Below are 25,445 nucleotides of genomic sequence, written 5' to 3' on the forward strand. Positions count from 1 at the left end.
CACATTGCCAATAGGTTCATATTTTTAAAGCATCACTGTGCATATGTTGTGGCCCTTTTTCAAAACTTTGAATGGCCTTCTCTTCCATGTAGCATAAAGACCAGGCTTCTTAATTGGATGATAGTCCAACCTCTGCCTACTATCCCAACTTTATCTCCCACTACTCCCTTTAGAAAACCTCCTCTCCCCCCCCAAGTGGTCAGCTCATTGCCTGATCATAGGCATATTCCTACCTACTACCTTTTCTCATAGTGGTCCCTGTATTGTGTACCATAGGAAGTGTTCAGTAAAGTTTGCTTACTATATTGGTTATTGGTTAACATTAGGATGTCATATCTCTTGGTCCAACCTGTCTTTTACCTTTGCTTCCCACTGTTCAGTTCAGTGCAACAGACCTTTATCGGGTTCCTACTATGTGAAAGGCAGTGTGCTTAAGTAAGGCTCTGGAGATGAAAAAAGAAAACAAAACAAAACATGAAACAACCCACAGCTCTCAGGGAGTGTGCATTTTACAGGGTAAAAATAAAAATAGCTGCATGAGCAGCTATGTGGCACAGTGAACAGAGTGCCAGGCCTGTAATCAAGAGAACTCATCTTCCTAAGTTCAAATCTGGCCTCAAACACTTAGTAGCTGGGTGACCCTGGTCAAGTCACTTCACCTTGTTTGCCTCCATTTCCTCATCTGTAAAATAAGCTGGAGAAGGAAATGGCAAACCACTGTAGTATCTTTGCCAAGAAAACTCCAGATGGGGTCACGAAGAATTGGATGTGACTGAAAACCAGCTACAAGAAGGGTGCAGAATGTACAAACGTATATTACATGGAAAATTGAAGAAGGAGAGAGTCCTGGGGCTGGAGGGGGAAATCAGGAAGGATGTTTTTGGACATGCCAGAGCCTCAAGCGAACACTTGAAGGAATTCAGAGTTTCTGAAAGTCAGGGACAGGGAGTCTGTGTTAAATATGTAAAGGATGATGGCCCATGGGAATGAATGCTCAGAGGTAGAATGTAGAACACTTCAGTTCAGGAACAGCTAATAGTATTCTTTGGCTGGAATATAGAGTTTGTGAAGGGTAGTAGTATGAAATCAGAGTAAAGGAGAGGTCGGCTGGACTCAGATTGTCAAGGACTAAGTTCCTGGCCGAAAAGTTTGTGTTTTATCTTACGGGCAGTACAAAGCAACGAGAGTTTTTTCCCCTTTCTTAGATTTAGGAAGTTCATTTTACTGTCTCAGTATAGTGTGGATTGAAGAAGGGACAAACTGGGTACAAGGGCAATCAGCTAAGAAGCTATTTTAATAGTCTAGACAAAAGGTGATTTAGGACTCAGACTAGATTAGTAACTGTGTGAGTGTCAAAGAGACAGTTAAGTGATATTTTAGATATTGCATCATATCCAGCCAGGCAGCAGTGATATATATTCATCTTGTATAGACATCTGAGGCTGTGGTTGTGTTATTGACTCATCCGGTTTTCTGTGCTGCGGAAGTCTGGGCAGATATCTGTGCTACTGTTCTTCCTCCATTATTACTACTCCCGATGGTCTTGTTTGCTTAAACTCTTTGATGATCTGAGGTGTGAGTAGACAGCTTTATCCTTGCCCTTTTCTTTCTAGTATAAAAACTTTTTTGATGAGGTTTCCAAAACTCCAGGAAAATACTTTGTTTCCAACTCTTGTTAGAACTATTCTATCCATAGTTGGGAGCCTGTCCTCCCAATGTTGTAATCCTCGGTTTAGAAATCCAGAATATATTGGTTCATTCATCCATAGTATCATAGACTAGATGACCTTAAAGGTCATCTAGTAAAGCTCTTCTGTTTTACAGATATGGAAACTGAGACCTGGGGACTTGAAGTGAATTCTCTCCACTCACCCAGGCCAGCTGATCAGTGATCAAGCCAGAGTCCAAGCTTTGAGTCTTTGATTCTGAATGGCAGCATGTTTTACTCTACCATTCTCCTTCCCATTTTCTCTGACCTATCTTAATTGGTCATTCATTTCCCATATCTTCCTTTCTTTTTTGCAGCCTTTGAATTTGATAAGTAGAAGGCGTAAAAATACAAGCTGTAAACCAGAGGTCCTCAGTTTGTTGCCCAAGAGGTCAGAATCCTTAGCAGTCCCATCTAGGTTCCCTCTGGTAATATCATTTATGCCTGCATAAATATCCGGAAATGAATTAGTAGTCATGACCACAAAGTTTACCAAGTCTAGGGATTTTCGCCATAACACCTAGATATATGTTATAGGAAGATAGCCAGCTTTACTGTTTTTAACTTCCTGTCAATAAATAGCATTCTCAGTACCCTTAAGCAAGGAGTCACCAACCACTGCTACCCTTCTTGGATTACTTAACTGGAATGATCATTTCGTCTGGTCTTAATGGACAGCTTTAATTGCATGATTCCTCTATTCAAAAATCTCCAGTAATTTCTTATTGGCCCAAAAGGTAAAATAAATGCCTAATCTGTCATTAAAGGTCTTCCACAATCTGATTTTGATCTATCTTTGCAGGCTTATCTTTAATGTATTATATTTCAGTCAAACTGGTCTAGTGGATGCTCTTACCCTGACATCTCACATCTCCATGTCTTGACTCTTACTTTTGCTATGCTCAGAATAGCCTTCCTCCTTTTGAAGTTTCTCTAAAAAAAAGTTTCCCTTTTCCTCTCTCCCCCCAAAGAAAAAAGCTAAAATTAATTCTCCATGCTCAAGATGTCTCATATCACTTTTCTTGGACATTTCCCCGACACTTATTATCTTTTGTATCATACATGGTTGTATATTTAAACTCCTTAAGGACAAGATCAATGTCATATGTATTTTTATAGTTACAGTGCCTTACACATAGTAGATGCTTAATAAGTGAATTAAATTGTCTAAATCACATTGACCAGTTTAACTCCTTGGATAAGGTCCTCTTGTGTATTTGAAGAGCTCAGAAACTAGCATAAAGAAAAACCTATAATTAAATAGTAGCTTAGTTCATACTCAAATAGCAGGCGATCAAAATTTTTTCATAGTTGACTTCGATACATACTATTTTTGAGGCAGTAAATGTGGCTTCCTATTTATTTTTTCTTATATTAATGTTAAAAATTAATTTTATTCCCTGAGCATACACAAACTGGCATTGGAGGGAGGCACCTCAGAAACATGCTGGGTGACAGGGGGAAGCCAGACTAGGATTAAAAATTTGTTACAGGTAACTGACAAAATGGATTATCTGCATGCAGATAAATTGATTTGACTATATTGCTCCACAGTCTGTTGTATATTTGTTTTTCTGGAATTTGTGCTTTTACATGTTGTGTGTATGTTACAGTTAAAGACTGAATTCTGATATCCTTTTTAAAAAAGAATAGCAACTTAAAATGAAACATGATGCAGTTTTCACTGTTTTTCCAAATAATTGCATGACAAAATAAATGTTTTTACATATGTATACATGTATTTATATATACACATAGTTTCATAGTTGTGAAATTATTTCTCCATGTTCAAGATGTATATCTATGTCTACTCATTTGGTTGATCATATATTCCATCCTGTCTCCCCACCTCACCCCCAACCTTTCAAAAGTATCAACTATGAAAAGGTAGGCTCTGCGTTTTTTACTGGCTTTTTTTTTTTGGAGAGGGGAAGGTTGGGGTTAAGTGACTTGTCCAAGGTCACATGGCTAGTTTTTGTGTCAAGTGTCTGAAGCCGGATTTGAGCTCAGGTCCTCCTGACTCCAGGGCCGGTGCTCTATTCACTGCGCCACCTAGCCGCCCCTTTTACTGACTTTTTAACATTCTACCATGACTCATGCAGTTTTTTTGCATAGTAGATACTCTTTTTAATGCTGGTGACAGACTTACCCCAGCAAACTCTTTCTCAACAAATTGGCATCTTGGGTAAGCCCTCGAATGGCATTCTTCTTTTAAGTGTCCCGTGAATGGCAAGTTGCCTTGGTCTCCTAATGGCCATTCTAGACCATGGTCAATTCTTTGGTCTTTTCCAAGTTCCCCACTATGTCATCATTCCAGATTACAGGCTCTCTAGTGTAACATATTCTGTTTTGGCTCATGTCATTGCATTTGGAATAGCTCGCTTCCCATCTGTGTTGGTATCCCCAGTTGATAGTATGCATACAGATATATATTTTTTAGTATTTCCTGAGGAGAGGAATTAGACTATAACATGATTTAAGTTTATAACCAATGCCTGGGAATTATATCTAAGTGAAGTTTATATGAAGTGAATTATTCAAAATTATATTACATGCTAAATTTGACTTATGCGTTTAAGAAATGGAAAGGGACTTTTAAAGTATTTAGTGTGGTATATCTTTATCTTTAATGTTTGTGAAATGTTTTTAGACTTTTCCTTTTGATTTAAGAAAAGTATAATTGTGTGGAATAAGATTACCTCCATATACTGACTTCCTAGCTGAAATCCTACCTTCTACAGGAAGTCTTTCCCCAACCCCATTCTAGCACTATCTATTAATTATTTATTATTTATCCTGTATGCTGTGTATATATGTTTGTTTATTATTGCCATATTTTGTCACCTCCTGCCCCACATTAGATTGTGAGCTCCTTGAGGGCAGAAACTGTCTTTTGCCTCTTTTTTTTTGTGGTCCCCAGTGCTTAGCATAGTGCCTGGTACATAGTAAGTGCTGATTGTTGAAAGTTTTATTTAAACATTATTGTTGAATTTCTAATTAGAAAAAATAGAGTGTGTTTATGTACCATGAACTTTTAAATGAGCCTCTGTTACTTTAATAAACCAAATGAGCTGCATATCATTGCCTCCAGTACCTTTGTAGGTCTTTCCTATCTTCATAAGACCCTTTCCACCTGTCAGCTTACCTTACTTTTAGGAGTAATTATAATGAGCATTATGCTCACTAACTTAATTACCTTTACATACATTGTACACCAGAGGGTGCTCTTTTAATATTTTATTAATCCTCTGTAATCTTATCTTACCTTATGTTACCTACTTATTGGCCGATTCACTGACATTTTCTACAGTCCTCACTGTCCCCATATTTTATAATGCTGAGACTGAGGTACTAATGAGTTGTCAATGTGGAAATGTCTAGTAGGCAGCTGATGATACAAGGCAGATAAACGGACAAGACAAGAGACAGAGATTTAGGTGTCATCGGTGTATAAATGATAAGTTGAAACCACTTTAAAATGGTTGAATTTCTTATGGAAGAGCATGTTTAGGGAAAAAAACAGGAAAGCTGAATCTTGGGGTAGTAAAGGAAATCATGAAAAAAACCAAAACCAAACATGAGATCAGTCTGAGGGAGGAGTGCAAAAATAGTATACTGCCAGGGCGGTAGAAAAGTGAAATTCAAGGAGGGGTATCAAAAGACACCTAAATCTCTGTCTCTTGTCTTGTCCGTTTATCTGCCTTGTATCATCAGCTGCCTACTAGACATTTCCACATTGACAACTCATTAGTACCTCAGTCTCAGCATTATAAAATTGAATTCACTTTTTTCCCCACACTACCTCCTCAAGTTTATTTCTGTCTCCCAAGTTTATTTAGCTAGACCCCAGATCTTGTCAGGTTTTTCTCTTGAAATATGTCATTGTTCTGGTGGTGCCACCTTAAGCCAAAATGTCATTCTGTGCTTATTTTTAAAATTCCTAAGTAATTGCAAACTTTTCTCTCAAGTAGTACATCCTCTATCACTCTTCTGCAGGTCTTTATCTTTAGCTGCTTGCAAAATATTTCTACTTAGATGGCCTACCAGCATTTGAAACTCAGAATGTCCAATACTGAATTCATCATTTACCATCCATAATCTGACCTTTCTTCTAATTTGCTTCTTTCTGTAGATACCATCATCCTCCCAGATACACAGATTCAGAATGTGAATCATCTTTTCCTTTTTACTCTACCTGTCACAGTATCTCTCATTTACCCTTTCTTCTCTATTCAAACTTGGCACCACCCTAATTGGTCCTTATTCTTTCCCCCATTTCCTGTCACTCCCCTTTTCAGTTCATCCTTTATCCATCTATTGAAGTAGTCAGAACTGTACATTAGGAAGATCATCCTTCTCTAACTCAGAATCCCTTAGTAGTTCTTCATAGTGAGTCTTTAAAGGCCTTCCTTTTAAGTCCAAGCTGAAATCCTACCTTCTACAGGAAGTCTTTCCCCAACCCGCACTATCTTTCTATTATTATTTCTTATTTATCCTGTATATGGCCACTGTGTATGTAGGTTTGTTTATTATTGCCATATTTTGTCTCCTCCTGCCCCCATTATGTTGTGAGCTCCTTGAGGGCAGAAACTGCCTTTTGCCTCTTTTTTGTCTGTCCCCTCTCATAAAATAAGTCCATCTTTTGTTTCTCATGACTTTGCAACACAGAAACCTCTTGTCAAAATCATCCTTTTTACTATCACATGAATATAGCATGTTTGTTCCTATACCCATGTCTTGCTCCTTAACTAATCAGATATCTCCATTTTTCCTCCAGCTGGTTCTGCTCATTCTTAAAAGGCTTGCTCCTCTGGGAAGTCTTTCCTGACTACTTCAGTTACCATTGAACTTCTCTAGCCCTCAGTTTATTTCACTTAGCTCTGCTAGAATAATCAAGTCCTTTGGTGACAAGTTTGTGTTTGGTCTTTTTTTCAAACCGTGAGATAATCAGAATCTAGTTACTCAGTGGATAATTTTTTTTAATAGGATCTTCCTATTTCAAATACTGTGACTTCCCAGTATATTTGTTCTTAACATTAGACTTTGGGTTTTAAGTGAGGTGAAAATGACATTTAATACATGGTAATTACCTTCCTACCCCTCTTCAAGTGTTTAACTTCAAGAAAAGACTAGAGGTTTTTTCTGATCTCATTTCTCAGTTGTCCTCCAAAAGGTAATATGAATTGAACGATGAATGTATTAGAGCTAATATGTTAAAATAACTGAATAACTTTACCAGGCAGTAACTACCTTCCCTTGTTTTTCCCTCTCTTAAGGACCCCAAAATGTATGTACAGACAGTGTTGGATGTTCATAAGAAATACAATGCACTAGTAATGTCAGCATTCAACAATGATGCTGGCTTTGTGGCTGCACTTGATAAAGTAAGTATGTTTATGTTATAACTGACATATTCTTTTAATGTTGAATTTTCTTAAACTGTGTTTTGTATGATTCACAGGCTTGTGGTCGCTTTATAAACAACAATGCAGTAACCAAAATGGCTCAGTCATCAAGTAAATCTCCCGAGTTGTTGGCCCGATACTGTGATTCCTTGTTGAAGAAAAGGTACTAGATGCCTTAACATTTTTAAAATAGTGGAGAAAGAATCTTGGCCTGATATTTGTGGGGGGGTTTGTGTGCTGTCGGTATAAAGTAAAAACAGGACTTGTGGGATTGTCTGAAAGACCATTGTTCCCATAAAAATTCTGTGAACTGAAGTATGATAATCAGCATTTATATTTCATATACCCATCTTTAGTCGTTATCCTGAGTTCTAATCCCACATCTCCACATACTATTAGAAATTTCAAACCGGATGTTCCACATGCATCTCACATTGAACTTGTCAAAAACAGGATTCCGTAACTGTAACCCCAAACACTCCCTTCTTCTGTCAAGGGGCCCATTGTTGTCCAGTCCTTCAGGCTCACTCCCAGGTGTCCTTTTAAACTCCTCACTCTCACCTTCTATATCCAGTCGTTTGCCAAATCTTACACATCTTAAAATGTATTTTTATGTTACTGTCTTAGATCTCACCCAGATTCTCTGCAGCAAAGCAGTTTTTTATTCCTCCCTTACTGATTCCCAATCTCACACTCATCAAAAGCTATTAAAACCTTCTCTTCCCTACACAAGCCTCCAATGCCTTCTTCTACCCCTTTCTTAGCTCTAAGGACTTTGCTTCCTTCTTTCTGAGAAAACTGAGTCTGTTCAACCTGAGCTCCCTTTTCTCCCATTCCTTACATCTCAAAACCTCTTCACATCTTCCTTTCTTTCTTTCTTCCACCAGTGTCTGATGGCCTAGGCCAGGCTCCTCTACATGTGAACTGTCCTATGTTCTCCAGTCCTCATCTCCCTTGAATCTTTAACCTCCTCCTTATACACTGGTTCCTTCCCCATTGCCTTCAAATGTACCCAAACCTCCTCCATTCTTAAAAACTCTTTGCTGTCAAGCTATCGTCCTGTACTTCCCTTGCTTTTCTCAAACTCCTTGAAAAAGCTGTTTATATTTACCTCCTCCATTTCTGTATTTAATCTTGAACCCTTTGCAAACTGGCTTCCAACTTCATCTCTCAGCTGATGCTGTTCTCTCCAGAGCTGCTGCATCTGATTATCTTTTTTCATTCTTCATCCCTCTTGAGCATTTTGTTGCATTTGACACTACTGACTGTGCTCTCCTTGATACTCTCATTGGGCTGTTGTGATTCATCTCCTTCCTTTGTTCTCTTACTTGTTTAACTGCTCCTTGTCCATCTCCTTTGTAGGTTCATCATCAGTGTCAGTACCTGTTAATTACCGGTTTTTCACAAGGTTCTGTCATAGGCCTTCCCTTCTTCCTCTATACACTATTTCTTGGTAACCTTATTAGTTAACTCTAATGGATTTAACTATAATCTCTAGTTCTATATATTTAGTCCCAGTCTCTCCCCTAGAATCCAGCCTCTCATCATTAATTGCCTATTGGACTTTCTAAACTGGATATTCCAGAGACATCTCAAAATCATCACACAACTGAATTAATTGTCTTTCCCTCTCAAGGCCTCTCTTCTTCCACATTTTCCTATTTTGTTACAGGCACTGTACCACCATCCTTTTTGACACCTAGATTGGTAACTACAGCATTATCCTTCACTCTACATTCTCTATCACCCCACATATTGAGTCATTTGCCATATCTTGCCATTTTTACCTTCATATCTCTGATATTGAATCCCATCTGTCCTCTCCAACAGCTATCACCCTAGTTCATATTATTTCTTGCCTAGAGATTATTGCTTTCTAAGTGGTTTCAGAATGATCTTTAAAGCAGAACTAGCACATAGCTAGAAGGAAAAAAAATCACTTGGTTATTAAACAAACGTTTACCTTTATATTACTCAAATGATCATTTGTATCAGTATAATTTCCTGGTGGTTTATTATTCTGAATTGTTTATTTTGCAGTCTTTGCAAACTGCTGCTTCTTTCTTTGTATTTTTTCTTAGCTTTATTATATTATTATTTTGTAAGACTATTTATATTTAATTTATGGTGGCATTACAGCCAGAGTTTTGTGCCTTTTTTAATTTATTTCAGCTCCAAGAACCCAGAGGAAGCAGAGCTAGAAGATACACTTAATCAAGTGGTAAGGTGCTTAATAAAGAGGACTCTTAGTCTCAATTACTGACTTTAGTCACGTACTTTTGTTATGGGGTATAATTAAAATGAGAAGGTAATCAGAAATGAGCCAACTCAATGTGATTTGGGAAATTGGTTCTAAAATGTAGTTCCAAAGATTATATGGGTTGATTTTTTTTTTAAGTGTTTCACAATATTGAAATTATGGCCTTTTAACTCTTAAAGCAGTGGACCATGATTTTAGCCCAACAAATATAGAAATGTATCTTAAATGACTCCTAATATTTGTTTTGACAGATGGTTGTTTTCAAGTACATTGAGGATAAAGATGTATTTCAGAAATTCTACGCTAAAATGTTGGCAAAAAGACTTGTGCACCAGAACAGTGCAAGTGATGATGCTGAGGCCAGCATGATCTCTAAACTGAAGGTTAGTTTAAACTTTCTGTACTGAACTTCATCTTTTATTAAAGATGTTAATACCTGGAGTGAAACTAGCTAAGCAAGTAACTATAGATTACAGGAACTTGTAAAGTCTTAGAATTGCATAGGGGTAGGTTCACTGTCATCATGTCTCCTCTACCCCAGAACCTTGCAGGGTTCCCCATTTGCCTCCAGGGTAGCGCTCACAGTCCCTCACTTGGTATTCAAGACCTTCTCTAACCAGGTTCTCCAGGGGGTAACTTGTTTGTTCCAGCAAAGTTGGTCTGCTCAGTATTCCCTGAATATACTTTTTCACGTTCTGTCCCCCACTTTTTTTATGCTCTCCTTGCCTTTCTGTGTCCTTCCAAGGGCATTCTCCTACATCTATACTTGAGCTAGTGCTGCTTCACTCCACTTCATAAAACCACCTTTGCTACCATCCCACGCAAACCACCTATAGTCCCTAAATGTTCTGTGATCCATTTTTTTAAAAATTCTTTTAATGATGCATTTTAGAGAAATAATTCTAATTCATCTCAAAAAAATATATGCACTTAGCAATATTATAGCCCAGGAAATAATCTAGAAGTCATTGTGATAATCTAGAAATCATTTCCAAAAGGTATCCCAGTGTGCTACTATACTCAGAAAATGCTGGGTATTTTTAAAGAAGATAGGGTAAGGTGTTCATCCATACTTAGGATATTGTGTACAGTTCTAATTATTGACCAAGAGAATAGAAGTAGTGATAATGTCAGTTAACATTGACATTGTGCCAGCACTGTGCTGAGTGCTTTACAGTTATTATCTCATTTGCTCTCCCATAATGCTAAGTAGTAGGTGTTTTTATTATTTCCATGTAACAGATGAGGAAACTGAGACAAACAGAGGTTAAGAAACTTCCTGGGTCACACAGCTAGGAAGTGTCTGAGGATAGATTTGAACTCAGGCCTTCCTGACTCCAGGCATTTTGTGTATTAACTGTACCACCAGCTGCCTAATGCATAATGTGGCTAAGGAAGATAGGAGGATAAATAAAATGATCAAAGTGATTTTCATACCCTCAGAGTCAGTAGATAAAAAAGGAATGCAAAGATAAATTAAGTCAATAAAATCATAAAAGATGGAAAGTGAGCATTTTAATTTTTTTTTTTTGCCAGATGCCAGGGAATTAGAATTATAGGCCATCTTGAAACTTTAGATAAGTAGTTTAAAGATAAATAAAATTAAATGCTTTATGCAGTGGATAATAGAGGTGCTTAGAAGTATCTGCCACATGTAGCAACTTCCACCACCACCACTCCCCAGCCCCAACAAAACAAAACTATTTGTTTTTTTGAGTTTGACATCATAGAAGACAAAATATTCCCCTCAGGTATCCCATTATCATGGGAATTATTTAAATCCTTTACTTATGAACCAGGTAAGTGATCCTGGAAATGTATTCTGGTGCCATTCTCCTAAAACCCCTTTACCCTCATGTGAAGTTGCTTTTCAACCAAGCCTGCCTTCTCTCTTAAGCTTACTGCTGACATAGATCGTCCGTTGTCCTGTCGTTACTTCCCATTTTCTTTTTCAGAACAGGAGCAGAGTGTAGTGGGAGAAAGATGACAGTAAGGGTATTCCCTATTACCATTCCTACTCTGCCTCGGCACCACTTCAGTTCCCCAGTGCTAATTGCTTGTCTAGTAGGCAGCATCTTAAAGTCTTATCTGTTATTTTCATTTCCTTCCTACCGTCTATTCCACGACCCTGTCCAGTTCTTCAACCCAAAAAACCAATGCACTTTTGTAATGTAATGCCTAAGATAGCCAGTGCTGAGTTTTCAAACGAAACACAGATGAATCTTACTTTTTTCCTTTTGTGTACCCCAAGATCCACCATTAGCATCTATATTATATATGACATGGCCATGTAGGGTCATGAAGAAGAAGGGCTGGATAAACATAAGGCTTAGAGAGGTAGTTTTTTAATGCTCATCTGTTTCCTTGCAAATTATTAACAGTAAAAGCCCTTAGAATTCTTCAGAAGGGCTGTGTCCTTGTTTCAGGGGCCAGTGACTAATGGAGAATCTGTTCCATTCCACACTGGAGCAGAGAGTCAAGAAATCTTGCTTGAAAGCTGCAAATGATGGCAGTAGAAAGTGAAGTAAATGAATGCTCTGTTTTCTGGGGCTCTTGGAAAGACAACAGAGATGGGTGGGGGTGACAGAGACTAACACCAAAAAAGGTGGACCCTAATAGAATGGCCCTGCCCCTCATTACCTTTTGTCTTCCCCCTTTTGCTTCTGGTTTCCAGAAAAGTTCTTGAAGCTGGGGAGTTTCCCCTTTGTATTACCCTGGAACTGAGGGAAAAGAGTAATCCTTACTCCATAAGGGAAAAGAGAGGGATTCTTGCCTTCTTAAGTTGGAACTTGGAATGTACTTTGTTACAAAAATACCATTGAACATAAGTTATATTATTTAAAGTCTTCAGCCAAGTAGCTTAAAGATTTTCAGCTCAAGAATGTTTTTAATTGAAGATTACATATAATTTTTACATATACTATAATTTACAGTTGTCAAGTAGTGTTTAAAACTTTTTAAATCCTTTTTGCAGTTCCATTGAAATTTATAATATGAATAATAATTTAACTTAAATGATACCACCATTATTATTTCTAGTTTTATATTAGTGATATGCACAATGTTTATGAGATGATTTCTGAAAAAGTATGTACTTTCTGCTGTATCCTTAAGGAAATTGATCTTTTTATATTGAAATTGCTTTGGAATGTATTTCAGCAAGCATGTGGATTTGAGTATACGTCCAAACTTCAGCGGATGTTTCAAGATATTGGTGTGAGCAAAGACTTAAACGAACAGTTCAAAAAGCACCTCACAAATTCAGAACCCCTGGACTGTAAGTATTTCTTTTAAAGGCCTTGCTCTTTTGGAGAATTCACCTCTTTTTACTTTGACTATAATGCAAGAAATACAAAAATGTAGACTATGGATAGTTGAGGTAAAGCTCAAGTACAAACGTAACTTTGTAGAGGAACTTTCTAAGTAAAAGGTGTTTAAGAAGGGTAGCTGACAGGGTGGCTACATGGTGCAGTGAATAGAGCACCGGCCGTGGAATCAGGAGGACTTAAGTTCAAATCTGGCCTCAGACACTTAACACTAGCTGTGTGATCTTGGGAAAGTCACTTAATCCCAATTGCCCTGCCTTTCCCCTCCAAAAAAAAAATAAAGTTTAAAAAGACCGGAGGGAGGGGGGTGAAGGCCGCTGCCCAGTTAGCTAGTGCTGGCCACTTTTCTGCCATGCCAGCCCTGGAGGTTGGCAGTGCAGGTATTAAAACTGAAGTTCAGGCGAGTCAATTGTCGAAAGTCAGACAGTAAACAAGTAATACACTAATAGACATGGGCACCTCAGGCAGCAAAGTTCTGCTTCTCACACTGTATTTTCTTTGGTCCTCCTTTGAGTTATATGGACAGCTATCTAGAGTCAGCTCTTTATTCTTAATGATAAACAGAACCAAACTATGGGATGTACTTGTCATTAAAATTCAGTAACTCTTACTTCATTCATAGCCATCAATATTGCAATGAAAGTGATTGAAACTAAAATTCTTATTTATGTCTTCAATAATAACAATGGGAGTAATTCAGAGCAGAACCTGCAGGAGTATTAAAATATATATGGAATTAATAATTCTAAAAATTAAAAGAACACTGAAGTTTTTGCTATTTGGAAGGGGCAATGAAACTTCTCTTGGTTTCATTCAAATCTCTTAGATTTTTGGTTCTATCTGCCACCATTAGTTTTCTTATTTTGTCTGAAAATAGCATGTTTCATTTTTTTATGCTTTGGAGAAAAGAAAAAGGTTCATCTGAATATAGAGTAATAATTTATAGTGCCTAATAAATAAAGTGTTTAATTGACATTTACATTTTGTTTTGTTTTTTTAGTGGATTTCAGTATTCAGGTTCTGAGTTCTGGATCATGGCCCTTTCAGCAGTCTTGTACATTTGCCCTGCCTTCTGAGGTAATGATTCATGTTGATGCAGATAATAAAAACTAACTTAAAATATTGATATACCTGAAAATCTTAGACCAAAAATATTCCGTTGGCTGGCCATGTTGAATCTTCTTAAATCTCAGAAACCTATCAAAATGGATATTTCAGTAACCAAGTTGTAGCAAGGGCTTTTAACAGGGAGCAGTACTTGACTGTAGAGATTGTGTGTTTGAGCATGGAGGGATCAATTTGACAAAGTATCTTCATAGCAAATACTTTTCTTATATGGCAGTACTTTGGTAGATTGGTTATTGCTTCTCATTGTGGGTACATTCCCCAGTGAAGCATATCATAACCCACCACTTTCTGCCTCTTCTCTTAATGTATCTCTGATGTATGTTTTCCCAGAAATCCTTCAGAGAACTCGTCCCAAATATGCTAGAAGATTTAAAAAGCCTTTCTCCTGTTCTTTTAACACTTCAGTCTTATATTAGCTGAGTTGTTTATCTGTCGATCATTCACACTGCATGATAAGCTCACCAACTTTTCTAGTTAAATATTTCCTGAATCTTGTCTCTCTCATGCCACCTCTCAAACACAATATATTTCTGTTAACATGCTGAAACTTATTTATTCCCACCACACCAACAACATGTTATTGCCCACGGGAATGTAAGTTTTCAAATTTCTGATGTTCAAAATTCGCATTCAGGTAGCATCACCAAAAGAATGTTGGTATTGAAGCAGTGGGAATTTATTGGGATGTTCAATGTAGTGTTCAATCACTGTATTGATGTATACAATGTAGTGTTCAATCACTGGGAGCACTGTCCAGGTTCACAAGCATAATCCAACTCAGTTTCTTTCTGCTATTCAGTTCTAAGCCCAGTTCATTGTCTGTCAAAAACAAACATATTGGTGGACTGCCCACCTAACAGATTAAAATGAGGCTTTCCTGTTGCTATCATATTGTCTAGAGAGGCAGAGCTCAGTGCCTTTAGTACAGTTCAGTGGCGTGTATAAATAGGAAGACACATTTGAGGTACAAAGAACTTGAAACAAATTTACCTTGTAATTAGATCCATCTTTATGGATAGAGACTGGAGAAGTGAACAGGATGACGAAGCTAGACAAGCTTACTTTTGGACAGTATTCTCATTAACCCCACATTTCTCACTGAAACAAAGGCCCATCTTTTCAGTAACAGCATTTTTCCAGTGATGCTCTTTGACTGAGTCATGAAATACCACAGTTTCTGAAGAAGTTGAAGGTTACCCAAAGGCACTAGAGAGAGGTGCCCTGGAAGCTACAACATGTTTCCAGGAAAGAATTGCACAGGGGAATGTGGGTATAAATATGTGGGAAATGTATGACAAGAAAAGGTGATTGAGGTGTCCTATCTCACTAGACACCCCACCTGCATCTTTGGTGTCCACACAATATTGAGATAGAGAGGAGGGCATTGAGTGGGCTCCTTGTGTAGGAGTCACATAGGAAGAAAAGACATGGGCATGTTGTGACCATCATTGGAGGGGAGTACTCACTTTATGTGATCTCACCGGCAGAGCCATCAAAGTGTCAGACCTTTGGATGTTACTGCTGTTCATACATTATTACTTTTCTGCATGAAATTTAATTTGGTGGTTAGGCAGTAGTCCCCTCCCCCTTCTCAGTCTAAAGCCTTTTTTATTCAGTTTTGCAAAATTCCAGGCAGATGGATTCTTACCAGTCTTCGTTGGGTATACTCTCCTGTTGGTCAGGAGTCTGCTCTGCCTGTGTTTTCCTCTTTGGTCCAGAAGTAAAAGTCCCATCCTTATACATTCAACAAGGATTTATTAAGTGCCAAAGACAAATACCAAGTAGTCTTACTCCTTCCTTCTACCAAACTAGGAGGAAATTAAATATTTATAAATAGTATCTACAAGGTAGTTGAATACAAAAGAATGTGAAGGATGAGGGGACAAATGGGCAAAAGGATCAAGAAAGACTGATTATAGGAGGGAGCATATGAGCAGTGCTAAGTGGGTAGCTAGGAATTCTAAGAGGCAAAGGCAAGAATGTGAAATGCTATGTATTGTCAGGCTACCAAGATAGGAAGCTTTCTGAACTTGGACAAGAAGGGAGAGTTACCTGGTCAGACCTCTGCTTTAGGAGCATGTCTTCGGCATATGTGAAGGATGGGGCCAGGCGAGGGAATGGTGTGCCCACAGTTTACCTTATTGCTTTTATGTTTCAACAATGGTGAATTTACTGTTTCCTGATCTCGTCCTGCTCTTTCCTTCCTCTGTTCACAACATCCCACATGATTCTTCTGCATGTTTAAAGCATTCCCACATCCTTCAAAACCCAAATTATTTGCCGCCTCTTCTATGAAGTCTTTCCAGATGACTAGCAGGTCAGATTGAGCTCTCAAATCTGAGTCCGTTGTTTGGATCTCCCTTTGTATGCGCAGTCTTATTTGTATGGTTATTGATGGACTGAAGTCACTGTTTCATCTTTTTATCCTGAGTACCTAATATTGTGCCTTCCTTATATATAATGGTAGTAAGTGCTTAATAAATGAATTATTTCCCTTTACTAGTCATAAACATGATAATCTTATCCCCTTCTCTTAAAATGGAAATTGCTGTCTAATTTCATGTGCTTTGTATTTTTAAAATGATTGCTTTATAAATTTTTTTTAACCACATATAGATCACCAACATGCTTATACTTCAGATTTCTGTTGTTTTCATATTTACAAATGCTTTTAGTAAAATTTGGCAACGGATACTTATCTTGCTTTAAAATATTTTCTTTTTGTACAGTTGGAACGCAGTTATCAGCGTTTTACTGCTTTTTATGCTAGTCGCCATAGTGGCAGAAAATTGACTTGGTTATATCAGCTATCTAAAGGGGAATTGGTAACCAACTGTTTTAAAAACAGATACACCTTGCAGGTAAGAATCAGTTTGTATTGTGGGAAGTGTTTGTAACTCAGAATGGAGATAAAAATGGTAAATATGGGTGACAATGAAATTACATACAAGGGAATCTAAACTAAGACTTATTTATGTGAATACTATAACAGTGTTTGAGATTCTTTTTATAAATTGTATTTCAAATAAATATTTTATTTCTCTTTTAAGTTAGAAGTATCACAAAAGAAGCTGATCAGAACAATTTTTGTGTTACTTTTGGTTATTAAGAATGCATAGGATGATTTTGGAAATACTTAATCTGAGAATACTCTTTGTTACATTAGAGCATCTTAGCTATTTCTGCTCTAAGGAATGATTTGTAATGCCACACCATTGGACATTGATTTTTCCCTAAAGAGGATACAGAAGTGTCACTCTGTACACCCTGAATGCCAAAGATTCCAGTGACCATTTCTCAGACTTTTTGTCTTTTTTCCTATGGCAAATAATATAAGTGTTTACTTGACTATTTAATTATAGCCAAGAACTGATATGTGATTAATCATTTGTTTTTTCCTTTCCCTTTCTTGAATGTGAGATCAGCTTATAGTTTCTCTCATGTTGTAAGTGATAGGAGAGTGTAAAAGTAAAAGGACCTCTTAATCCTTTGCTTTTCTGGTTCTTTTCTGTAACATCTCGTAATATAAGTATTACAGGAGTATGTTATTATTTTTAAAGGGATGATATGAGCACTTGGTATGGCAGGAAACTGAGAAGTATCAGCATTTTAACATTGCTCCAGTTCTTAGTATAAAAAAGGATATTTGTTTTTAAAAGCAAATATAAAAATAAAGGTGACCATGAAATGCATATATTTATTATATACATCCATGTCTTAGGAAAATAGATTGTTTAGGACAACATAATATGCCATTTAAAAATCTATAGTGGAGATTTACCTATCACCAAAATTATATTGTGATGGTTTGTTACTTTGTTTTTGTTTTTTGCACTTAACATTGTCTTTTAAATAAGTTTACTTCTGTTCTTAAAATTGTGCTATTAAATATTTTTCTAACCTAAACTAATAACTTCAATTCTGACTCAGAAATGAGACCTTTGAACTTGTGCTTTTATATTTTTGGCAAGAATTTAAATCTCTTCTCTTTCTCTTGTTTTGGTGATACTTCAAAGGCATCTACATTCCAGATGGCAATCCTATTGCAATACAACACAGAAGATGCCTACACTGTACAGCAGTTAACAGACAGCACTCAAATAAAAATGGTATTGTCCCCCTTTCCCAATAGCTTTACATCATATCCTTTCTAAACTGTTAGTGGTTTCTTTGTTGTAGATAATATGGAAAAGGTATAACTTAGGGGTGGTGGTATGTGCCTGTAAACTCTGCTACTGTGGGAAGCCAATACTGGTGGATTACTTGATTTTGGAAGTTCTGAGCTGTAGTAGACATAAAACTACTTTGGATCCATGCTAAATTTGGTACAAATATGATGGGCATTTGGGCTTCCAGGAGCCAGAGGGTCACTAGACTGTATAGGAGTTGGCAAACCGACCATGGTCCCAAAAACAGAGCAGATTACAGCAGTTTCGGTCATTATTGGGACCAGGTCCTGGCAGGTGGCCATTGTACTGCCAACCTGGGGCAAGATGGTAGGAAGAGTACAGTTCTCTCTGATAACTTCTGGGTTTTATTATTATTGCTCCTGAAAAGTTTACCCCCTTGCCCCTCCCATAAGACTTTTTCTAAATTACATTGTCTATTTTGTTTCTTTTATTTAGCAAATTCCTTTCTGTGTTCAATTTAGAAAAATTGGTAAATTTTTTAAATTGTTTTAAATCTGACCAGAGCAAAAGATAAAACCATGTATTATTCTCCAGAACTGAATGACTTTTTTTTAATGTGGAACATTTGAACTGACCTCCTGCCCCCCCCCCCCCCGCTCCCCCCCTTTAACCTAAACAGGCATTTTTCTTACTATATTACGTACCTATATATTTAATTTTCTTTAATACTCACATATGTAAAATTTCCTTAGTTTATTAATGCTGTATATTTGTATTTATAATTTAAATATATATATATATATATATATTTTTTTTTTTTTTAATTTTTAAGCAATCGGGGTTAAGTAACTTGCTCAAGGCTACACGGCCAGGTGTTTCTGGGTGGGTGCTAAGTGTCTGAGCCCGGGATTCGATCTCCAGGTCTTCTCAACACTGGAGCCGGTGCTCTTACTTGCTGTGCTACCTGGCCGCCCCTTAAATATATTTTTTATTGCTTATATGGTTAGTCATTCAGCATTTTTTTTTAGACACTTAACCATGTGTCAGACACAAAGGCACTAGGCATGCAAGGAAAGGTAAAAGCAGTCTTTCCTCCCCAAGGAGCTAACATGCTAATGAGACAGACAGTGCAAATGACTAAAGAAAAAACAACTGTGTACAGAGTAGCTGGGAGGTGATCTCTGAGGAGGCCTCTTGTAGAAGGTAACATTTAAGCTTAGTCTTGAAGGAAACCAGAGAAAGACAGAGAAGTAAAGTGTTAGAGGTATGGGGGCCACCAAGTCCTCCAGTGCAACTGGATGCCAGAGTGGTGGGGCAGAAGAAGACCGACAGCCAGCAGGGGACTGGGCCAAAAAGAGCCCGAACTGCCCAACAACCCTGGAGGTTGGTCTTAGAAGTCAGAAGGGCCCATGAAGCTCAGGGTGCTTCATCAGAGATGTTGGAGAGCCATACAGTAAGGAAGGAGGGAGAGGGCATAGGAAGGAAGGTTTGGGGAACAGCTCCACATTTGTTAGTGATGAGGTGAGGTCAGCAGACAAGAGTATCACATAGGTTAGCTGTCATTGGCAAGTCATTCAGTTTCTCAGTGCCCCATCATTCAGTTTCTCAGTGCCCCTGGCAAATCTCTTTTAGCACCAGAAGTCCAGACAGATTGCTGTTCTGCATCTGTGCAGGGACTGTCCATATTGAAGTTAACTACACAAATGAAATCACAAGTCCACTTTTTTTTTTAATCATCTGCTAGAGTCAGAATCCTACGGTGGTGCCTTATTGTGGTGTGGTACTACTAACCTTGGGTTTTTGCAATTTATGAAGACCGTTTGGATAGGTTGATCACCATGACATTGAGTGCTAGGTGATGCGTCTGCTAAGGCATAAAGGAGCAGTGGAAGTATACGTGTGTGCACATAATGGTAGATACTCTTTGTCTCTTGTGCAGCATATGGCCATTCTCTATAGGCTATATTCCCAATTACTAGGTTTTATTTTCTACTAAAATGAATGTTGGTACTCTTTGTGCCCAAAACCTCTTTTTAGATGTTATAATCAGTTTGTTTCCTGCCTACAAAAAGCATTTTATCTTCACCACTGTTTGTTTTAATTTAAGCAAGAAGAAGGTGAGTGGTTAGTGACCATGGCTGCCCGCACTGGATACAAGTTGTGGAACGCCCATGTGTTGACAGTAAATGCTTTTGTTCCTAAAGCTATAGCCAGGGTTGTGTAACTATTTTTCAGAAATAACATCTTGTACCAAATTTCATGGGGCCACTTAAGGTTTAGGGTTAGAGTGTCAAATTTTTCTAAGATATTTATATCATAATTATTTTGGTGTCTGGTTGTAGTCTTACAATTTTACATAGTAATATTTCATATGTACCTTTGATTACTCTTTCAAAGAAAAATATGCTTGGACTAACTCTTTTTTCTTTGTACTCATAGGACATTTTGGCACAGGTTCTGCAGATTTTATTGAAGTCAAAGTTGTTGGTATGTCCTCTAATTTTTTTTTAACATTATTAGAGGAAATTGTTTTATTAAATGCATAGTAATTGTTGTTTTCTTCATAGGTTTTGGAAGATGAAAATGCAAATGTTGATGAAGTGGAATTGAAGCCAGATACCTTAATAAAATTATTCCTTGGTTATAAAAAGTAAGGAAAATCTAACCCAAGTAGATAAAGGAATGATTAGCAATAACTTGTTTTTTTCTAAAGTTTCTAATCTACACTTTAGAAACTTTGTTATTAAAAATTCTTAATTCTTTTTAGGCATTTTTTCACCTATAAAAAGAATGCCCCCAAGGTATTGCTCTAGATGAGAAATGAGATATTTTAAAGAACTCTACTCTTCCCCCCCCCCCAGGATGAAAGAATTGTTTATTTCTGGAATTACAGAATATTGAAAATTTTGCTTTTTTTATTTTATCTTATGTAACTGGAGGGTGACCCTACATATAATCCCATGTTATATAACAGCCCAACAAATTGTAGCATTCTGATTGTGCAGGGAATTAGGATAAGATTCTCACCAGCTCCTCAAATATAACACCGTCATTGGCCTCCCAGTCTGACCTTGGGCTAGTCACATCTGTGCCTCTCCTTCCTCAGTTGTAGCAGGAGGGGTCCTCTTCAGCTCTTTAAGTCACATGGTCTTTTGAGTGATCCTTCTTTTCATGAAAACCACCCAAAAGTATGCTGTTTATGTTTACTACGTGTGAAAAAGCCTTACTATCGAGATGTTTCCTCAGTGCTCTTTGCCAACTTGTGAACAAAGACAGATTGTGAGAGTGTCCTATGAAACTTTTGCAGAAAGAGCAGGAGAGTTACTGGCATATGTGGTGTAAAATGTAGAGTATATAGAAGTAGGCCAGTTGATGTACTCTAGTGAATTTATAGAAAATTTAGTAAATTATGCTAACCTGAGGCAGAGAAAGTGGGTTTTTTTTAATAGTTTTGCATGATTTTCACATAGCCCATTGATATCTTGATACTCCTATAACACCACATTCTCCAGGCTGATCTTATATGAATTGAGGAATGTGGTGATCACTTGCTAGAAAATCATAGAATTTCTACACCGGACAAAGAATTGAAATAATGACCTAAAAAATCTTTTCCAACTCTAGGATTTTATGATGTTCTATAATTTTTGGATTTGTATTTTGTCAGCTGTTCCATGGTAGGCAAGTGAGTCCCCCCAGATGACTTATTCTGAAATTTTGAAAATAGTTGGTGCCAAGCATCTTATTTTTGTTCGAGAAGATAGGATAGTTTAGAGCTAGCTCATGATGCTTAATGGTCAGTACTCAGCTAATTTTCCCAGAAACACAGACTATTCTGATAGGACATGGAGTATGTAGGAATGACATTTAATGATTTGTTTCTGTTAGGTACAAAGATGTTTCAGTTACAATAATAATAATAATAGTCATATTTCAAATTGGTTTACATAACACTTTAAGTTAACGAGAATTGTTCTTTATGTTAACCTCATTTCAAATCCGTTCACCATTTTCATTCCATTGCTGAATTCTAGCTACTTGTCTGTGATTATCCATATAAAGGAAACTTGGGTTATAATTGCCTTTGTGTTGACAAATGAAATAAGAGACTCAGAACATGATTTGAACTCTCCATCTTCTGCCTGCCTTTGGTAGTTCCTCCAACAGTCACTGTTCCTGCCAGAGTGCTTCTTGGAAGCCTAAAACACTTCTATTTAACATTGCAAAGTAAAAATCTCCTGTCATCATTTGGGGTTTTGATGTTTTAAAATGAGACCGATACCATTCTGCTTAATTTTCTTGATAGTAAGAAATTAAGGGTTAACATCAATGTGCCAATGAAGACAGAACAGAAACAGGAGCAAGAAACCACACACAAAAATATAGAGGAAGATCGAAAACTACTGATTCAGGTAACTTACCGTTATGTCGTTGTTTAAATGAGAGTCTTTATTTGTAAATCATAGTCTACATTGTTGAAAAATGGGTCGTTATATACTAATACAGCTTTTGTAATCATCACTAAATAATAGCCTTGAAGTAGAGTGTTCTTTCAGGATGTCCTTTATGTCAGCAAGCACAGTGTGACATGGCTTTTTTCCTCCCAATGATTGAAAATCTATTCAGCAACTAAACTTAGGGCTGCCTTTTAAGTGCGTTTTTATTGTCACAGGCATTCAGTACTTTAATCCCCTACCTTACTTTGGGTCCCTCCTTTTACTTGTGACTGTTTTGATATGGGAAGAGAATTATTTATTCTTTATTTGGGAACAACTTTAACTGTGTATCACAATTTTTAAAAGGGATTGGCATCCAATAATCATAAGTGTTTTGTTATTTGAATTAGATGTATATTTGAATCATAGTGAACTAAAAATTGTCGATTTAGATATCAAAAACAAATAGGATTTCATATTAGAATGTTCACTTGAATTAGGGTTTGAGTTGTGATAGAAATGATTTTCCATAGCTTGATCATCCCTTCTGTGGCCATTGGTGCCAGTGATAATTATGAAAGCTATTGTTAAACTTTGTAAAGTACAAATCAAACTTAGAAGCTAAAAAAAAGTATTGTTGAGGTGACTTTCCAGTCTTTTTAATTTCTTTTTAAAAACAAATTAACTGGTATTATAACTTTTTTTCCTACTTATTTGTTCAGGCTGCTATTGTGCGGATTATGAAAATGAGAAAGGTCCTAAAACACCAGCAATTGCTTGGAGAAGTATTAACTCAGTTGTCCTCAAGATTCAAACCTCGAGTGCCAGTAATTAAGGTAAAACAACTTCATTGTTTAATTTAATCATTAAAGAAAAAAAATTGGTGGGTTGGAGAAAAGGCAAAGTTGACTACATTTACAGTTCTAAAACTGCTGTAACAAGGACAGATTCCCAAGTAGTTATTAGGTTCTTTATGAGTAGAGAGGGCTGTCAGTATAGTTTCTCATCAAAGCCCCACTTGTTGCTTTGTATTTTTTGTTTCAATAAGCTATTCCTTGCACATCTTTCTGAACCCTTGGTACCGTATCTCCCTCTTGGAGTGTCATAATAGGATTTGCCCACAAGTCACTTAGCCAGTTTTACCTCCTCTTTAAAGGTCAACCGTGCTTGTATGCAAGAGAGTAATTCAGTAGCAATTCAGATCTTGATACCCAGAAGAGACACTTCCCAAAAGAAATTGACTCCTTGAAGGGAAAAAATTCCTTTTGTCTAAATCCTGCTTGCTCACAACTACATAAGAAGGGAATTGTCCCTTGATCGGGTAGTAAAGGAACAGTTTGAGGAAAAGGCAAGAGAAAGGAATCCCAGAGATGAGAAGAGAGTAGACTCTTAGGTGTATCAGAGCTAAGAATGGAAAAGAACAAGGGGTCACATGTGGGGAAGATATTCTCCATGTAATGTATGAAATCAGGCCATGACCATGACCTAAGCAGATTGGAAATCTGGAATCACTGAGCTAGAAACTTAACAGAATTAACCTAAACGTAGTGACTTTGTTCTTGTTACTTTGGTTCTCTTGGCAGCAGTAGCATAGTTGGCTTTTATTCTTTGGTATTGAATAAATACATGGATTTTTTTCTCCCTCCTTCCTTGTTAAAAAATAAACATACAGAAATGCATTGACATTCTCATTGAGAAAGAATACTTGGAGCGTGTTGATGGTGAAAAGGACACCTACAGTTACTTGGCTTAACTTTTTAGCAGTTGTCTGACTGTGCGACACTCAGCAAATAGTCACGTAATGGAAAAAATGGAAACAACTGAACTTCCTTGCAGCCAGGCCGCTGCCATGCGGACCTCCCTTGTCAAACCTGAGACCAAGACCCCCATCAGCCAGGAGGCTCAGATTTACATTGGAACTGCTCAGGATCGATACATTTCAAGGATGTAAATATGGACACCAACGCCATCTAACCTAATTTAAGAACAGAGAGGATTCAAACCTTCGATGCTGAGGGTTGCATGCTACTGCATTTAAATCAATACATTGGCTATATGATTAACAGCTGTCTTCATAGGCAGCCTTTATAATGTTGGCAGCACTTTGAGAGCGAGTCTGAATGGACCCATGTGTAATCTGCTATGAACAACCATTTGTATAGTGTGTTTCATTTTTTAATGTGTGAAAATAAAAACAAATTAAAAGATTTCTGTACAAGTTGTATTTGGTTTGTTGTTTTAAGTTTCACTACTTTCTATATGTAAATAAAAGGTATGATTATGCAAAATTTAACTATCTTATTTTATTCTCTTTCCTTCTAGTGTCCTGCTGTCTGAAAAAGGTTATATCCTGTGGACTGAAAATATAATGTTTTGATCCAGGCCACAATAATCGTTGCTTTATTAAGGTGTATTTCTAAGACATTTCCATTCCTCCTTTCTTTACCCCATCCAGTCCCAATGCTCTCTTTATAAGTGGGTATAGAGATCAGTTTCTCCTGACTAAATTTCATTTGTTCCCAAATAAGTTTGACCAACATCAAATGAATGTCTGCGAAGTCTTTGTTATGTGCTTATTGATTCATCTCCTTGTGATTCTGGCACATGCCCTAGGACTGGCTCCCATGTGACCCTGTTCCCCGTTCCCAGTTCAGCTGTGCTCACATTATCCTTCCCTTTTGCAGCCTAAAAAGGGGGGAAAATTTTTCTTAATCCATTTACTTTTCTATCGCTTATCTTTGAATGTGGAATTCTAAGTTTTCCATGTGCAGTTCTCATCTTTGAGCTTTGGTTACTTCATCTCTTAAAAAGGAGATGATGCCTATCCTTTGTTACAGAGTTGTTAAATCAAATGGTTCATGAAAGTGTTTTGTAAAGTGTAAGGCTATGTAAGTTGATGGTAGCATGTAGCTACCTCTGGCTTAAAGGACTAGGAAGAGAGCCAGCATTTGTTTTTTGTCTTTCTGGAGTGGGGAAAGCATGGCAATTGTGGTTAGGTGACTTGCCCAACGTTACACAGCTAGTAAGTGTTAAATGTCTAAGGTCAAAGTGG

General features: G+C 37.3%; 1 protein-coding gene across 3 annotated transcripts in view; it reads left to right on the plus strand.

Moving 5' to 3' along the window:
* LOC138156303 (cullin-1) overlaps nucleotides 1-24,600 on the plus strand; it is a 116,716-nt gene extending 92,116 nt beyond the window's left edge. For all 3 annotated transcript variants that reach the window (XM_069081659.1, XM_069081580.1, XM_069081727.1), the window contains exons 10-22: nucleotides 6,985-7,092; nucleotides 7,170-7,276; nucleotides 9,286-9,334; nucleotides 9,625-9,756; nucleotides 12,533-12,650; nucleotides 13,700-13,776; nucleotides 16,557-16,688; nucleotides 17,844-17,936; nucleotides 20,397-20,444; nucleotides 20,525-20,607; nucleotides 22,264-22,369; nucleotides 23,116-23,229; nucleotides 24,066-24,600. In XM_069081659.1, coding sequence (XP_068937760.1) covers nucleotides 6,985-7,092; nucleotides 7,170-7,276; nucleotides 9,286-9,334; nucleotides 9,625-9,756; nucleotides 12,533-12,650; nucleotides 13,700-13,776; nucleotides 16,557-16,688; nucleotides 17,844-17,936; nucleotides 20,397-20,444; nucleotides 20,525-20,607; nucleotides 22,264-22,369; nucleotides 23,116-23,229; nucleotides 24,066-24,146 — 1,248 coding nt within the window. In that variant the 3' untranslated portion in view covers nucleotides 24,147-24,600. The remainder of the gene's footprint in view (nucleotides 1-6,984; nucleotides 7,093-7,169; nucleotides 7,277-9,285; nucleotides 9,335-9,624; nucleotides 9,757-12,532; nucleotides 12,651-13,699; nucleotides 13,777-16,556; nucleotides 16,689-17,843; nucleotides 17,937-20,396; nucleotides 20,445-20,524; nucleotides 20,608-22,263; nucleotides 22,370-23,115; nucleotides 23,230-24,065) is intronic.
* Nucleotides 24,601-25,445: the final 845 nt, after the last annotated feature.

This window comes from Petaurus breviceps, unplaced genomic scaffold (genome assembly GCF_028583685.1).
Source record: "Petaurus breviceps papuanus isolate PSGF00001 unplaced genomic scaffold, PetGlider_PUasm1.0 110, whole genome shotgun sequence".
Classification (NCBI taxonomy): domain Eukaryota; kingdom Metazoa; phylum Chordata; class Mammalia; order Diprotodontia; family Petauridae; genus Petaurus; species Petaurus breviceps.